We start from the raw sequence: 18649 nt of genomic DNA, 5'->3' as shown, positions 1-18649 counted from the left end.
GATATCCCCCACCACCCAGGAGACCAGCTACACCCTCATCCTCAACCAGGTTGAACCCCCAATATTCCCCACCACCCAGGAGACCAGCTTCACCCAGATCCCCAACCAGGTTAAACCCCCAATAACACCCACCACCCAGGAGACCAGCTACACCCACACCAAACCAAAGAAGACGGGGAGAAAGTCCTGTCACCTTGTCACCCTCAAAAAACCCTCCAAATCAATGAGCATGACAGTCAACTCCATCCCATCCAATCCCATCCAACCCCATCCAACCCCATTCTACCCCATCCAACCCCATCCTACCCCATCCAACCCCGACCAAGGAAGAGGAAATATGACTACATGCAAAAGGTAAATTAGTATCTAACTTATATTGTTTATTCATAAATGTTAATGATGTCAATAACTTAAATTATGCTTTTAATAAATGTATAAAACAATTTCAGTGATTGATGGTCTCCTACTTTTCAGGAGGCAGGCATACTGTACACTCTTAGAAAGAAGGGTTCCAAAAGGGTTCTTCGGCTGTCCCTAAAGGAGAACCCTTTTCGGTTCTAGGTAGAACTCTATTGGGTTTTACATGGAACCAAAAGGGTTCTACCCGGAACCAAAAAGGGTTCTCCTATGGTGACAGCCAAAGGACCATTTCTAAGAATGTAGTCTAAGGCTAGGCATAGATGTAAAATGAATAATGCAATTGACTGTCCTGCTAACTTTATTCATGTTCTGGTGGGTGGTGATTAAATATATACATGCATTTATTGTTTCAGAGTGTCCAGTGCATCCGGGGCAAACGATTTTCCCTATTCTCAAGATTCTTGCCAATAGAACTTCAAAGGAGGTAAATCTGCAGAACATTGAAATTCCCGTGACTGTATTTACAGGCTAATCCTAGTGCAACACCAATTGTAGTTAACTTTCAGTGCATAGACCTTGTAGTTAAAGTGGCAATATGTAACTTTCTGGGTGGCCCGACCAAATTCACATAGAAAGGTTCGTTACAGATCATCATTCTACCTGAAAGCAAGTCTAAGAAGCAGTAGATCTGTTCTACAGTGTGCCTTATTTCTATGCTTCCCGTTCTTAAGTTTTGTTATTGAGTCTATTACTTTGGTTTTGTACAACAGCTTCATACAACTGATATTAGCTACCATGACATTGCGGTGCGATTTCTGCATAGTGCAGCTTTAAAATAAAACAGACATTTCTATTTGTTTCATAATAAAGGGTCAGGAGCAGAAGGTGAGGTGGAAGCCATGCTCTGGATGGTATGTTTACTTCAACTAATCTCCTAGAATGAATTGAGGATATACTGTACACTCAACACCATATGTATTGAGGATATACTGTACACTCAACACCATATGTATTGAGGATATACCTGTACACTCACACCATATGTTGAGACTATACTGTACACTCAACACCATTATGTATTGATGAATATACTGTACACTCAACACCATATGTATTGATGATATACTTGACACTCAACACCATATGTAGAGGATATACTGTACACTCAACACCAATACGTATTGATGATATACTGTACACTCAACACCATATGTATTGAGGATTATACGTACACTCAACACCAATGTATTGAGGATATACTGTACACTCAACACCATATGTATTGAGGTATACTGTACACTCAACACCATATGTTGAGGATATACTGTACACTCAACACCATATGTATTGATGATATACTGTACACTCAACACCATGTATTGATGATATACTGTACACTCAACACCATATGTAGAGGATATACTGTACACTCAACACCATACGTATTGATGATATACTGTACACTCAACACATATTGTATTGAGATATACTGTCACTCAACCATATTTATGATATATACTGTACACTCAACACCATATGTAGAGGATATACTGTACAACTCAACACCATATGTAGAGGATATACTGTACACTCAACACCATATGTATTGATGAAATACTGTACACTCAACACAATATGTATTGATGATATACTGTACACTCTAACACCATATGTGATTGATGATATACTGTACACTCAACACCATATGTATTGAGGATATACTGTACACTCAACACCATATGTATTGAGGATATACTGTACACTCAACACCATATGTATTGATGATATACTGTACACTCAACACCATATGTAGAGGATATACTGTACACTCAACACCATATGTATTGATGATATACTGTACACTCAACACCATATGTAGAGGATATTACTGTACACTCAACACCATATGTAGAGGATATACTGCTACACTCAACACCATATTGTATTGATGATGTACTGTACACTCAACACCATATGTATTGAGGATATACTGTACATTCAACACCATATGTATTGAGGATATACTGTACACTCAACACCATATGTAGAGGATATACTGTACACTTAACACCTATATGTATTGAGGATATACTGTACACTCAACACCAATGTATTGAGGATAACTGTACACTCAACACCATATGTAGAGGATATACTGTACACTCAACACCATATGTATTGAGGATATACTGTACACTCAACACCATATGTATTGAGGATATACTGTACACTAACACCATATGTATTGATGATATACTTGCTACATCAACACCATATGTAAGGATATACTGTACACTCAACACCATATGTATTGAGGATATACTGTACACTCAACACCATATGTAGAGGATATACTGTACACTCAACACCATATGTATTGATGAATATACTGTACACTCAACACCAAACTGAGCCACACGTGGTCCCGTGTGGCTCAGCTTGGTAGAGCATGGCGCTTGCAACGCCAGGTTTGTGGTGCATTCCCCACGGGGGGACCAGATGAATATGTATGAACTTCCAATATGTAAGTCGCTCTGATAAGAGCGTCTGCTAAATGACTTAAATGTAATGTAAATGTATTGATGATATACTGTACACTCAACACCATATGTAGAGGATATACTGTTACACTCAACACCATATGTATTGATGATATACTGTACACTCAACACCATATGTATTGATGATTTACTGTACACTCAACACCATATGTATTGAGGAGTATACTGTACACTTTAACCCATATGTATTGATGATGTACTTACATCAACACAATATGTATTGATGATATACTGTAACACTCAACACCATATGTAGAGGATATACTGTACACTCAACACCATATGTAGAGGATATACTGTACACTTAACACCATATGTATTTGGACAGTGAAGCTAAAATGTACAATTTGACTCCAAACTCCAGCATTTTGGATTTGAAATCAAATGTTTCATATGAGGCGATAGTACAGGTCACCTTTTCACAATTTAGAAAGGAAATCACTTGATGTATATAGTCCCCCCAATTTGAAGGAGCCATTAGTATTTGGACAAATTCACTTAAAGTGTATTAAAGTTATAGTAAATGAAACCTTTTATTTAAAATACTAAATTCTGGAGTATAGATCCAAATTTCACATTTTAGCTTCACTCTCCAAATACATATGGTTTTGGCTGTACCTTGGTATTGGATGTTACAGTGCCTTGYAAAAGTAGTCAGASCCCTTGGAAAYGCCTTTGACAGTGATTACAGCTGTGAGTCTTCKTGGRTAAGTMTTTTAGAGTCATTACAGCTGTGAGTCTTTTAGAGCTTAACACACCAGGATTGTGCAAAATTAGCCCATTATTCTTTTTATAATTCTTCAAGCTCTGTCAATATGTTGGGGATCATGTATAGACAACAATTTAAAAGTCTTGCAATAGATTTCCAATCAGATTTAAGTCCAAACTTGAACTTGGCAACTCAGGAACATTCACTGTCTTCTTGGTAAGCAACTCCAGTGTAGATTTGTCATTGTGTTGTAGGTCATTGTACTGCTGAAAGGTGGATTCCTCTCCCAGTGTCTGGTGGAAAACAGGCTTTGCATTTAGGCCAGAAAGTATATTCCTTTGCAGTTTTTTTCAGTATTAACTCCAATGCCTTGTTGCATATTTGTATTCTTCTTTTCACTGAAGTTTAAGTAATTCTTGTGGCGTTACTACAATGATGTTGATCCATCCTCCGTTGTTCTACCATGACAGCCTGTAACTGTAAAATCACCAATGGCCTCATGGTAACACCCCTGAGCAGTTGCATTTATGTACTGCAGCTCAGTTCAGAAGAACGACTATCTTTGATGTGTCTGGGTGGTTTAATACATAATCCACACCATAATTATTAACTTGACCATGCTTAAAGAGATATGCAATGTCTGATTTGTTATTGTGACCCATCTACCAATCACTGCCCTTTATGAGGCTTTCGAAAAGCTCCCTGGTCTTTGTTGCTTGAAATTCAATACCTGACTGAGGGACATTTACATTACATTTAAGTCATTAGCAAGACGCTCTTATCCAGAGCGACTTTACAAATTGGAAAGTTCATACATATTCATCCTGGTCCCCCCGTGGGGAATGAACCCACAACCCTGGCGTTGCAAGCGCCATGCTCTACCAACTGAGCCACAAGGGACCTTACAGATGTTCTATGTATGGGGTACAGATGTATGGGTAGTTATTCAAAAATAATGTTAACCCCTATTGAGTCCATATAACATATTATGTGATTTGTTAAGCCAAATTTAACTTGTGAACTAATTTAGGTATGCCTTTATAAAAAATCTAAATTTTCTTCCACTTTGACATTAGAGTACGGTACACCATTTTGAGTTGCTTGTTGACAAAAATATATAAATTAAATAAATTTCAATCTGACATTGTAACACAATAAAATGTGGCGAATTCCAAGGGGTATGAATACTTTTACAAGGTACTTTATGCAGTTGAAATATTATATTTGAGTGGAGAAGAAGGCACTTGACCAATGTCAGATTAGGTTTAACCAAAAATCATAAAACCCTTTTCAAAGGAATAGGTGCAACCCTTGTGTCACGCCCTGACCATAGAGAGCCTTTTATTCTCTATGTTGGTTAGGTCGGGGTGTGACTAGGGTGGGTCATCTAGGTAATTATATTTCTATGTTGGCCTGGTATGGTTCCCAATCAGAGGCAGTGTCGTGGATAATCGTCTCAGAAATATAACACTCTTACAAGAACTTGTGAGATCAATATAGTTTTTTTTTTATACAATTTATCACAAGCCGTGTCAGTCCGCGGAAAGACCACCTTTCCTAAGCCCTGGCTCTGTTTTTATACACATACAGTATATCAGTCCATTACATACTCAGTCCATTACTTAAGTTACTTCTCATACGTCATATGTTACCATTGTCTTTCATTTTCAGGCTTCCTGCTTGTTCGTGCCCAATAACGCCTGTATCCGCTCTTGATTAGATTACAATGGTGCCAGGACCTTCTCAGTGTCCTAATATAAATATGTATTATGCCTATAGTTCATCTGTTGGTCATTTGGCTGGCCCCCTCTTTTGTATGTCCCTCTGACCTCGGTGTGTCCAGCTATTCTATGCACTTATGGCCTTGCTTTAGTTTCCTGTTTTTACCAGCCTGTATCCATTCACTTCCACAGCAGCTGTTTATCGTTGTCTCTGATTGGGGATCATATTTAGGCAGCCATTTGTGCTTTGTGGGATCTTGACTATGGATAGTTGCTTTTTAGCACTATTGTTAGCTTCACGTTTCGTTTGGAGATGTATTGTTTTGGTTTTGCTGTGCGTTTCACTTAGAAATAAAAAGATATGGAACCCAGATCACGCTGCTCTTTGGTCCAGTTATTATGACGATCGTGACACCTTGCTCACTATTACATATTGAATTATTTATTATCTATTTCTGCTTAAAAACATGACATTCCTTATGTTTTATTTCTTGTCTTACAGTGGCAAGAAATGGGACGATGACTGGATCAAGGCAGAGGACCGCGTTTCTCCAGTTTAACCTACTTTATGCACAAATGTATTCCTCACTCTCCCTTCACATGTATCACTGTCAATTATAAATGGTTGGCCAAATTCACCATGGTTTACCATTGAAACATTCATGGAACATCAGCATGCCAACCATTTGATCTCAATCAGTTTCATGAGAATATGCATTTAGATATTCTTCATATAAAGTGAGCTACAAACGTATTKCAACAGTGACACATTTTTTGTTGTTTTGGATGTGTACTCCAGAACTTTGTATTTGAAATTATACAATGACTATGAGGTTAAAGTGCAGACTATCGTCTTTAATTTGAGTGTATTTTCATCCATATCTGGTGAACCGTTTACAAATTACAGCACATTTTGTACATAGCCCCACCATTTTGGGGGACCAAAAGTATTGTGATAAATTCATTTATGTGTATTAAAGTAGTCAGAAGTTGAGTATTTTTGTGTTGTTAAATATATACGTTTAATTTCACTCAAATTTTTTACCTTTAGTCTATGCCTATTTCTATAACACAATGCACATAGCTGATTATCTTATGGAGTAGATACAATTATATTTACTAAAGACAGTTCATTTGCAAGTTTAATGGTCTATTTTTCTCCAGATCAAACGTGTTGGTCTTTCAGCCAAAGCACCCCATACAGAAGCAATCAGTTGATATAATAAAGAACAAACATAAATAATCAAGCTACAGTGGGGCAAAAAAGTATTTAGTCAGCCACCAATTGTGCAAGTTCTCCCACTTAAAAATATGAGAGAGGCCTGTAATTTTCATCATAGGTACACTTCAACTATGACAGACAAAATGAGAAAAAAAATCCAGAAAATCACATTGTAGGATTTTTAATGAATTTATTTGCAAATTATGGTGGAAAATAAGTATTTGGTCAATAACAAAAGTTTCTCAATACTTTGTTATATACCCTTTGTTGGCAATGACAGAGGTCAAACGTTTTCTGTAAGTCTTCACAAGGTTTTCACACACTGTTGGCTGGTATTTTGGCCCATTCCTCCATGCAATCTCCTCTAGAGCAGTGATGTTTTGGGGCTGTTGCTGGGCAACACGGACTTTCAACTCCCTCCAAAGATTTTCTATGGGGTTGAGATCTGGAGACTGGCTAGGCCACTCCAGGACCTTGAAATGCTTCTTACGAAGCCACTCTCTTCGTTGCCCGGGCGGTGTGTTTGGGATCATTGTCATGCTGAAAGACCAGCCACGTTTCATCTTCAATGCCCTTGCTGATGGAAAGAGGTTTTCACTCAAAATCTTACGATACATGGCCCCATTCATTCTGTCCTTTACACGGATCAGTCTTCCTGGTCCCTTTGCAGAAAAACAGCCCCAAAGCATGATGTTTCCACCCCCATGCTTCACAGTAGGTATGGGGTTCTTTGGATGCAACTCAGCATTCTTTGTCCTCCAAACACGACGAGTTGAGTTTTACCAAAAAGTTCTATTTTGGTTTCATCTGACCATATGACATTCTCACAATTCTTCTGCTGGATCATCCAAATGCTCTCTAGCAAACTTCAGACGGGCCTGGACATTTACTGGCTTAAGCAGGGACACGTCTGGCACTGCAGGATTTGAGTCCCTGGGCGCGTAGTTGGTTACTGATGTAGGCTTTGTTACTTTGGTCCCAGCTCTCTGCAGGTCATTCACTAGGTCCACCCGTGTGGTTCTGGGATCATTTTGACCCCACGGGTGAGATCTTGCGTGGAGCCCCAGATCGAGGGAGATTATCAGTGGCCTTGTATGTCTTCCATTTCCTAATAATTGCTCCCACAGTTGATTTCTTCAAACCAAGCTGCTTACCTATTGCAGATTCAGTCTTCCCAGCCTGGTGCAGGTCTACAATTTTGTTTCTGGTGTCCTTTGACAGCGCTTTGGTCTTGGCCATAGTGGAGTTTGGAGTGTGACTGTTTGAGGTTGTGGACAGGTGTTTTTTATACTGATAACAAGTTCAAACAGGTGCCATTAATACAGGTAACGAGTGGAGGCACAGAGGAGCCTCTTAAAGAAGAAGTTACAGGTCTGTGAGAGCCAGAAATTTTGCTTGTTTGTAGGTGACCAAATACTTATTTTCCACCATAATTTGCAAATAAACTCATAAAAAATCCTACAATGTAATTTTCTGGAWTTTTTTTTCTCATTTTGTCTGTCATAGTTGAAGTGTACCCATGATGAAAATTACAGGCCTCTCTCATATTTTTAAGTGGGAGAACTTGCACAATTGGTGGCCGACTAAATACTTTTTGGCCCCACTGTATATGAATCAGACAGTAGTAGGTCAGATGGTTGTTGAAAATCAGATTCATATCGAGATTTGAAATGCCAATGTTTACAGTAGGCAAAAATCATTTTGTGGTCTTCGTTTTTGTTAGTGACACTCCAGTCTCCACTGCCGTGGTTCTGAACTCGCCACGGCATACCCTGCATTTCTGCCGCACTAGCTAAAAGTAGCTGTTCGTAGTCCTGAAATAAAACGCTGGCGCACTATTAGAAAAGGCGCACAGGTTAACATACACAGTTCTTAATTTTACGTGGGCCTTTTCCAATATAGTAAAGCTACAACATTCTGTTCGGAACAAATTAATGCAAATCTGAGATTGAAAGGTCACTTGTTTCCTTCTGTCTTTCTACTGACTGTTAGTTCAATGGATAAAGGTACTGGATCACTTCTTTCCAAATGCCACCCTATTCCCTTGAAAGTGCACTACTTTTGACCAGAGGCCTAGGCGCACAGTACAATGTTGATACATTAGATATGAGCAGTGGATTGGGCTGATCAACTTTAGTACTTAGTGAATGTCTCAGTAAAGACAAACGAATCATCAAAAGTGATGAGAATATTGCATTTTGGGACAGCATTTTGGCCGACTGACCTTGAACTTCGTAATTCATATCCAAGTTTATTATAGGCCCATAGGCTCGGCGCAGCTAGGCTATATATTATAATACATAGGCCTACGTGTAAATCAACATAGATTACATATATAAAGATTATATATACAGTATATATAATGCTATTACATATATTACTTTACCTGCATTAAATATGTTGGATATAGGCCTACCCCTGAGTGATATTGGCATGCAACATGTTTAGCGCATAGATGCAGACCGTCTATCTGCTTGGTCTCTAGGCTAGTTGTCCACGGAAAATATTTAATGAAGGTGAAAGCCAAATAATTTCACAACTGCTTTTTTTGAATAGGCAGTGAGAATTAATTTTCAGCATTGTTGCTTATCAGGAATATGATGTGCCGAGGACCATGGCAATAGAGGTGCGGTTATGCGGCCATGTGGGTAATGGGTATAGGGGTTGAAAGGCCACATATAGACTGTTGAATGTCTATTTTTGAACTTCTAGAAGCGTCAATATCGATGTAACAATGTTTATATAAGCATTTCTATACATACACTTGTTTTCTGCCATGAACCTTTATACACCCCTAGGAAACCTTTGTAAGAGTTCAACTCTCGTCATAGAGTCCCCCCCCCCCAATTTTTTTTTTGTAGCTTAGATTTATGGCTTGGCACAAATAATCCTATGCATGAATTAAATATAATTATGCAATCCCATACCCCTTGTGGCCATGGGGTGCTCAGTAGCTCTACCAACAGTTGACTTTTCCCCAAACTTTGATGATTTTTAAAATCAAGAATAGATTAACATATCCTAACGTTATTTGACATGAAGGTTTAGGTTTAGTCCCTATTAAATCAAAAGAATCACACATGTCAAACTTAAATAGTTATGACTAAAAACACATTTCAGAAAGTGCACTACTTCAGACATTGAATTGGCATGTGCTGATGCAGTACAGCGTTATGTATGTCCTAATGAATGTACAGATCATTCTACACATCAATTAGAATGATATTGGCGAAGATATTGATAAAAACAAACCGGTTAGGGTTAGTAAAAAACTACAAAATGGCGCCGCATTTGTAGTTCACAACTTTTCCGGTTTCTTTAACATAAGAATTTATCTGTTACATCAATTATTTAATAGAATCCGACAATGTTTACGACATTCAAATGAAAGTAACATTGCGCAAGAATAATTTATGAACAGTTTAAAAATGTAATCAGAAAATGTAGAAACATAGCCTATTACGTCACGGGCATTGCGACGCACATAACAAAAACCAACTCTACGAACCCTAGTGAATAACAACAAGAATAACATCTTCATGAATCATTATAATAAGATAATTGCACTTAAATTGTTTATTTTTTGTATTATTTTATTTGTATTTTTATTTATATTTTTTGTAATTTTGAGTATTGTTAATACCTGTGTTTGGTTTGCTAGACATGTTTGATGTAGCAATGTAAGTTGATTTTTGTATTATGAATAAAAAAATAAAAAATAAAAACAACTCTACGACCAAACCAAGACGTGGCCAAACGCTGTGACAACACAGATATATATACGTCCTTGTTCACAATTCTCCCACTATGTCAGACCTGGCTGCATAACTTTCATTTTTTAAATCTAATTTCAAAATTAATACGGTGTTGCTAATAGTAGCGTTAAGAGTATGTCACGTGCAACTGGCCTGTTCAGGATGGGATAACCCCCATTTCAATAGGAACATTTCCAAGTTTGCAGCTTAACACACAAGGGCTATGCATTATTCTTCCCATAATATGTCATGGATCATAATTGGGTCAGCATAATAAAATACAATAATCACTTCAATCATTCTGTGTCCATACTTTTGATGATTCATTGCGAGTGCCTGTAGATCCGAGGCAACATTTTTCAACTAACCGGTTTCATCTGCAGCTGATGGGAGTCAGTTCTTGTACTCAAGTACAAGTAAAGTAGCCCTCTCGAAAACTTCTTGAGAGTAAAGAAGTAACTGGTCAAAGTACTCAGTACTAGTTAAGCATTTGTACATCTCATACATAAGGAATCGTTGACTTAAAAGCCCATGAGTAATGTAGCTCCATCAGGATGCAAACAATTACTTGAAGACAAGGATAACCTTTTTTCGTTTTTTATTAACTAAACTAATAAGCACACACCAGCACAGTACATTACAGTTTAACAATGTTTAAATCGGAAATCACCAGGTGAAACAAAAAAWWRTTCTCCCCGCCAATGGTTCTGTAAAAAGCAGAGGGATGGGGCTGGAGAAATGTAACCATAGTTTACACCATGTTTCGAGGCTATAGTCCAGTGGTGTCAATCTCATTCCATGGAGAGCCTAGTGTCTGCTGGCTTTTGTTTTTTCCTTTCAATTAAGACCTAGACAAGCAGGTGAGGGGAGTTCCTTACTAATTAGTGACCTTAATTCATCAATTATGGGAGGAGCGAAAACCCGCAGACAGTGGAATTATTTTGACACATGCTAGTGTATGTTTACATTTACCTTGTTTACAAACATTCAAGTAGAAAAAAATATATATTTTGGGATCTGATTGGGTACGGCAGGTGAACTATATTCATGAGGCATTTATCAATTATATTCTTCAAGCATCCAAAAGTGGATGTAGCAACTGCAGATTGGACATTTAAAGGGGTGCATCGGACCTGGTCATGTTACCGGGCAAAAGCAGTAATAGCGCCCTTCTCAAATCTGTGCCACATGATCACATTGTCAACAAGGAAGAAACATAAAAGTTTATTTTCCATAAAATGATCAAACTATTTTTCCTTAGGAAGGCAGATAAAGCACATACGCAAAACAAATGGAATCACTTTTCACCCAGTGCAAACTGCACCCACCCAAACAAACACCTTCAGTCTGTGATAGATTCCTCGTCATCAGAGCTGTAGTGGATGCTGTCATAGATGTCATCTAGGTCCTCTTCCAGGAGGTCATCTATGAAGTTATTTTCTAGGAGGGAGGTGTCTTGGCCCATAGCTTTGCTGTATATCAGTTTGACAGTGTCCTGGTGTCTTCTGAGGCTGCTGACTCTCCTCTGAAGCATGGAGAAGAGACCTCTGCTCCCAGCTTCTGACTGATTCAATTTCCAGCCTAACACCAACAATCGTAATGTGTAGGGTAAATACAATGAAGTATTCCTTAAATACAATAGCAATTACAGGGTGCCAACATCAATTGTACATATTAATGAAAGTTCCCCTACTTTTCCTGCTTAGGTCAAGTGCCACATGTGAAGCAAAGTYTTGCACATTCTCCGATTCCCTTTTTAGGCTTTCCCAGTGCTGCTTGACTTCCTTTAGGACAATTAACTCTTCCTCCTTCAGCCGGCTCAGGAGCATCACCCGGTCAAAGGCTATTTTCTTTGTGAGTAGGTCAGCTGTAAATTCATAAGAATGCAATGTGGATTTGTAACTTTGGCAGTGCTGGCAGTGCTGTCTGTGTTTGCGCAACTGAACAAACACAGATAGCAAAACAGAAACATAGTTATTGTGACACACAAACATACTACTTACTTTGTCCATGCAGCGCCCAAGGCCATGCATGAAGGTCTGCGGAAAGGATCTCATCTGCAGATGGTATTGCTGAATCTGGTACAAGGGTGTTGTACTCCTCTATGGCAGCTGTCAATTTGTCATTTTCTTCCAATATCTTTCTTGCATCCATCTGTCATCAAAACAAAAGGAGAATGGAATTATTTGTTAAATTGCATGGCTTTGAAATGAAAGCGAAATGAAGTGTGTGCAATTCAATATTCATGAAATTTAACAAACCTGTCTGACAGTAGATGTTCTGTTTCCTTTGTTTGATGCTAAGAAACAGGACTTCAATTGTTCTCTGTAGTACCTGGGGACGATCCATGTTCTCATTTGTTTCCTCTGAAATACAATAAATCTATAAATGAACAACGTATCTCCAACGGTGAGTAGTGTTGGAGATTTTCCAGTCATCGGATGATTCTCAGTACCTATACTGTTCTCTTGAAGTAGAAGGAATAATCAATATAAGCTTAAATATTAGACATATGTAAGCAGAATGAAGGCTAAACCTATGTGAGTGTCCAAGCTAGATCAACATCGAATTGACATGTTACCGTTGGAGACATGTAAAGAACAGAACGTAAGCAGAATCTGTGTAGATGAGGCAAGGTAAACTAACAAGACGTGACTGGTCTGGGCCATATCTGATCTTGTGAAGGCTACTGGACACGCACACAAGTTAAGCATACGTTGATAATGTAGGTCTGAACTTGTAAAGACCTTTGGACAGAAACTTTAGCTAAGGGGTATGCATGTCACGCCACCAATAGAATCTATGCCCCAATATCTGATCCAATAAGAGAATGGAAAATATGTAACAAAGCAAATGGGGTGATGACATTATGTAAAGGCTAACATGTATAAAAGCCAAGCACTAAGAATGAGAAGGCAGTACTTCCATGGAGGTGCTCGGCTTTGTTGCACTCTGCAATTAAAGTCTAATTGAATTCACAAGCTCCAGTATCTGAGTAGTATTTGATTTAATATTTTCCACAACAGTAGTTGCACTCACTTCCTGGAGGAACATAGGGCCTGTAAAGGTTTCTGTAACAAATTATTTGTTATGTGGGGGGTGAGTGAGCCCCAACCTGGATAACCATGGAATGTTTTGTCTGCCTCCTACCCTTCCACCTGTCCGGCTTGATTGCACGTGTCGGTGGAATACACCCTCTAAGGGTTAGCTCTCAGGGTCATTGGAATACGCAAGCCTCTCCACTACGTCAAGGTGACAGTCCAGGAGAGTTACATTTAGGATTATTTATTTTTTGTATTCATTTACCTGTATTAGCCCATTGCTGAACTTCCGTTGTACCAGTTGTACCAGTCTCATCGCCTACACCCAAATCACTCTTAAACTTTTCGAGAGTCTGGGTCTCCTCCTGGATTTTTGAGGTTGTCTGAGAATTATGACAAAAACAAAACAGAATAATTAATTGTTTTAAAATAAATTAAATGCATAGATATAATACTTCTCAAATAAATGTATTGATCCACACAATACACCTTCAAGTATCTTCTGGACAATACTCTGTGCAGGTTGTTTTTCTTCCTTCTGTTCCACCCCATGGCCTGGATGGTTAGCATGTCTGTTCTTGCTAGAAAAGCCAAATAGAACTCCTTATTCCAGATAAGTATTAACATAGCTGAATAGAACAACCTTAAACAAATTGTTTACCTCCTTTGGACATTTGCTTGGAACAGATTGAAGCTGTTCCCTTGTTCCACTACCTCCCCCAGAGTTGTGCCAGCTCCTTCCTGATTCCGTCCTCCCCACTTAATCTTAATTTACATTAAAAAAAATATTGACTTAATATTGCAATTATGTGAATAACAAACATCTAAATGGGAAGCCTTGTAAAGGACTGAAGCTGGACATTCTCTTTGAACAGTTTAATAAAGAAAAAGCATTTCAAACGATGTGCCTTTGCATGCATGACGGAAAGAAGTGGCTTCATGTCTAGAARAGTGGCGAGCTCTGGACAATGAAGGGCAACTTTGSTCAGGTATGGCCAAAATTTGCAGATCACATCCGTACACATGAATTGTATGTTCCTGCTGCCAGATAATTCCTTCTGCAAGAACAGTGGGTACGCAAATATCTCTCCACGCATCATGTTGAGGCTCCTTAGAAGTATTCCGTGGCGGCAGACGGCAACTTCSAGTCCCTCTTCATCAAGTTTGTYGTTTGTTTTCCTTGACGACTCTTTAGCTGCTGTCCACTGGGATGCTCCACATACCCCTTTTCCATAACCCTAGGCAAGGGAGTAGAAGAGTATAGGTAGAAAAAATGTTTTGGGGGAAGTGTTAACGGGACAGTGGTTAGGTTTTTAAAATTTAGCTGAGGGCGCTGAGCTACCCCCTATGTTCGCTACAATGGAGATAAGAAGTTGGAGATTGACTGTCAAAAAGAAGCACTTGTAAAGTGTGTTGCATTTCTGAACAGAGGGAGTGGTGTAACGACCCTGGACTTGAAGAGAGAGGATTACCATCTCTCCAAAATGATATGTTTTTATTAGAATAGTGTATAAGGAGTCTGTCTTTGAGTCAGATGGCCCGAGGCCAGTCCTATTTCACAGATTAGAAGATACACAGGAAACTTTGTATGGACATAGTTCACAAAGTCAGACWCATCCTCATCCTTGCAGATAAATACGCCATCAAAGAATCCTTTGTCATCAGTCCTTGAAAGGATAGGTGAAATACATTAAATATATGACATATGAAATAGCAATCAACCTCAGTAACTGATTGTGGAACACTTGACAATGTTGATAATTCATTTCATTACAAACTCAAAACATTTAAGCTAAAAATGACCTCAACTGCATTTGAAAACGTTCACACTGGACAAAGAAAAGGCAAACCTTGTTTGGATTGTTTAAATGATATAGAGTACRGTGTTATTTGATAAATTATGAATAGTTTTACATACCCTTTTTTGAATCGATACAGCTTCTTGTTCCCGTCCACTGACACTGCAAGCATGCCGGGGGAACAGGCTGGGCAGTCAAAGTACTGTATATCACAGACCTGATCAACTTCAGAGCGGCAGTACGTCCACTCAAAGAAGCTTTTTTGAAAAGTGTCCCCACAGATCATTCCGTTCTRGTAARGGAAAAATACATATAGAAAATATATAAAATAACTTACAACAATAGTATAAACAAAACATACTATAATACACTATGGCTGACTGGATTTGAGTTAAAGCAGGGCCAGTACATAGTGTTGACAGCAAAGCAGGTGAAAGCCAATGCAAAAGTAGGACGAGTACTTATGTGGTAAAGAGCAGGAAATATTGGATGCAAGAGGGGCACAGATAAGGTGCATGGCAGGACAGTGGTGCAGGAGGCTAACACATACTATAGCAAGAGACCTGAAGTTTTAACRTAGTTATAGTACTGGAAATAAAGTTATGTTACACAAAGTGTTGTAACAAAATGTAAYATAGTTAACCTGAAGTCATAAATTGGTAAAGCTGAGTATAATTGATTGTTACCCTGCCAAAGAAGTCAGTTCGCTGCTCCAAAATCTGCATAAACGCCAGACGGGACATTCCTGGGGCTGACACTTTCAGCTCCTCAAAAGAGCTGAACASATCTACCTGGTATATGGTGTCACAGTTGACAGTGGCAGGCCAGTACCCATTCTTTATCAGATCTGCGAAGTTTGCTGTCCAGGTGCTRAGACAAGTTGTGCAGGTCAGCACAGGCACTGTGACATTGTAGCGACCTTGAGGAAAAAATGTAGTCTGAGTTAATGTTGTTTTACATTGCATTGCTACATCACTGTTTATAGATATTGCACATACCATTTATTCCTACGAGGATTATATGTTTCCCAGGGCCAACATGGATGGTGCTTGTCAGGCAACCACATATCACCTCTGGTACATCCAATGGTAAGAAACAATCTAGGGACAATATTTATATACAACAATAAACAACAATACATTTGAACTTTGATATAATACATTCAACCGCAAAAAAATTWAAACACACCCTGTTCATGAAGTGCATATTTGCCATCACTGTGGAGAGATATGGCTGTAGTTGGAGGAAGGGGCGTGTAGAACCCCTCGATCATGGACTGTCTGTTGTGCAGGGGAAACTTTGCATGTGTAGAGACATCACAGTCTTTGCAGTAAAGCTGTTTCGGCAGACAAGTCTYTACATCGCAGAATAGCCCTTTTCACATCGCATGACTGACAGATCTTCTGAGAAGCATGCTCTGCAGCCAGCAGAGAATCTACAATCTCAGGCCTGGACTCCCTCCACCTATCCTGTGAGAGTTCCTTCCTCACACTCCAACTGTGTGATGCACCAGGCACAGCAGGATTTGAACACTCAGGGTCTTCTAAGTCAGCTAGGAGGATGTTAATTTCTCTATGAAGTATTGCTTTTTTGAAAACACAAAAATGGGRAAAGGATTAAATTAAGAATATTATATAATGAATCTATTAAAACGCACATAGGGCTGTAAGTAGGTGACAGCAAATATATCTCTGCACAATCTATGGTGTGACAAGCCAAAAACCTCAGCTTTGATTCTACAGTAAATTAAATTACAGGGCAGACCAAAATATTGAGTAAAGTCTAAATTGGAATATCAAACAATAGAACTTGATCCCATCGTCGAATAGAAATTCTGAATGTTCTTAAAACAGCAAAAACTCACTGAGTACAAAACATTCTCTTTCCCTGACAAACTGACMAGGTGAAAGCTATGATCCCTTATTGATGTCACCTGTTAAATCCACTTCAATGTACATAAAGGGGAGGAGACAGATTAAAGGAGGATGTTTAAGCCTTGAGACAATTGAGACATGGATTGTGTATGTGTGCCATTACGAGGGTGACTGGGCAAGACAAAATATTTAAGTGCCTTTGAAAGGGGTATGGTAGTAGGTGCCAGGTCCAACGGCWTGTGTCAAGAACTGCAACGCTGCTGGGTTTTTCACGATCCACATTTGCCAGTGTGTATCAAGAATGGTCCACCACCCAAAGGACATCCAGCCAACTTGACACAACTGTGGGAAGCATTTGAGTCAACATGGGCCAGCATCCCTGTGGAACGCTTTCGACACCTTGTAGAGTCCATGTCCTGACGGATTGAGACTGTTCTGAGGGCAAAAGGGAGTGCAACTCAATGTTAGGAATATTTTGTACACTCAGTGTATTTTGACTACAGAGTAAACTCTCCTCAAAGGCAAATTCTTCCAGCTTTCACAATTACAGACAGTGGTTACAAAAGGAACGACACTGTGTAAACATTCCAATAGTGGATTTGAATGAATTCAACTAAGACTAATTCCATAATGTGGAATGACAATTGCTTCATATTAAAGGAAATGTGGATGAAAAAGCTCTGCCAGGATGTTGTTATTGCACTCCCCTACAGAAGYATTTGGACAGTGATGCTAAAATGTTGAATTTGTCTCTATACTCCAGCATTTTCAATTGCTTTGTCGAGAAGCTACCTGCAAGTAAGCATTTCGTTGGATGGTGTTACCATCAGTATCCTGTACATACGACTAATAAAACTTGCAACTAGACATATAAAGTGCTTTCAAAACGGTAAATCAGAAAAGTCTGAAAATACCCTGAAATAAAAGGTGACATTCTGTACTGTAACCTCATATCAAACATTTGATCTGTTRGGAGAATTAAGTTCTCATATTCTTTAACCAATTCAATTAAATTACTCAGTCTGCTATATCAGGATTTGTAGGATACTGATAGAAATAAAAACAGACAGACAGAGGCCCAGTCTACAAAAGTAAAATGTTTATTTACGGGAACGTTCTGCCTATTATTTCCTGTACATTGGTCTATATACCTCACATTTCGTCATAAATGTCCCTCCTCCTCTCAGAAACAATGACAATATAGTTCACAAGTCTTCCTGTCATACATTGTCTGCCACCTGTTATACAATCTACTACAAGCCCAAGGTCTCTCCCCTCCCTGGGTGAGGACAGAATGTCCTGTAAGGAACACAGTAGTAGAGCTTGTCTGTCGATAGCTCCTCTTATCTCATACATTGTCTCACACTTGCACCCTGCTTACATACTAAAAAGGAACAAAAAGTCCTTGTCCTAATTCTGACTAAAACTACACACATCAGATTTATAGAGGTACAACGCATCACCGGGGGCAAACTACCTGCCCTCCAGGACACCTACACCACCCGATGTCACAGGAAGGCCATAAAGATCATCAAGGACAACACCACACCGAGCCACTGCCTGTTCACCCCGCTATCATCCAGAAGGCGAGGTCAGTACAGGTGCAT

General features: G+C 39.0%; 1 protein-coding gene and 1 long non-coding RNA gene across 8 annotated transcripts; one reads left to right on the top strand and one right to left on the bottom strand.

The window, feature by feature from the left end:
* Nucleotides 1–6: 6 nt before the first annotated feature.
* Nucleotides 7–6345, top strand: LOC111965921 (uncharacterized). The gene is made up of 4 exons (XR_002877578.2): nt 7–354; nt 774–844; nt 1231–1271; nt 5854–6345. It is a non-coding gene; the product is annotated as an uncharacterized lncRNA (long non-coding RNA).
* A 5187-nt stretch (nt 6346–11532) lies between these two features.
* On the bottom strand, nt 11533–17919 carry LOC111965920 (uncharacterized). Of its 7 annotated transcripts, XR_011480109.1 has the most exons (11): nt 16357–17918; nt 16167–16268; nt 15855–16087; nt 15288–15460; nt 14031–14607; nt 13859–13950; nt 13635–13752; nt 12590–12694; nt 12332–12482; nt 12022–12195; nt 11533–11909 (listed from the first exon to the last, which is right to left on the bottom strand). XR_011480109.1 is itself a non-coding variant. In XM_023990346.2 (10 exons), exons 6-10 carry the CDS (start codon nt 13683–13685, stop codon nt 11671–11673), a joined length of 720 nt encoding a protein of 239 aa, XP_023846114.1. In that variant the 5' UTR covers nt 13686–13752; nt 13859–13950; nt 14031–14607; nt 15288–15460; nt 15855–16087; nt 16167–17512; the 3' UTR covers nt 11533–11670. The 7 variants fall into 7 exon arrangements, 6 of the variants coding, with proteins under 6 accessions (XP_023846114.1, XP_070300383.1, XP_070300382.1 ...); XM_023990346.2 differs by having other exon boundaries at nt 16167–17512; XM_070444282.1 differs by having other exon boundaries at nt 15960–16087; nt 16167–17512.
* Nucleotides 17920–18649: the final 730 nt, after the last annotated feature.

The sequence above is a fragment of the Salvelinus sp. IW2-2015 genome, linkage group LG6.2 (assembly GCF_002910315.2).
Source record: "Salvelinus sp. IW2-2015 linkage group LG6.2, ASM291031v2, whole genome shotgun sequence".
Taxonomy (NCBI): domain Eukaryota; kingdom Metazoa; phylum Chordata; class Actinopteri; order Salmoniformes; family Salmonidae; genus Salvelinus; species Salvelinus sp. IW2-2015.
This window is presented reverse-complemented; position numbering and strand designations above follow the sequence as displayed.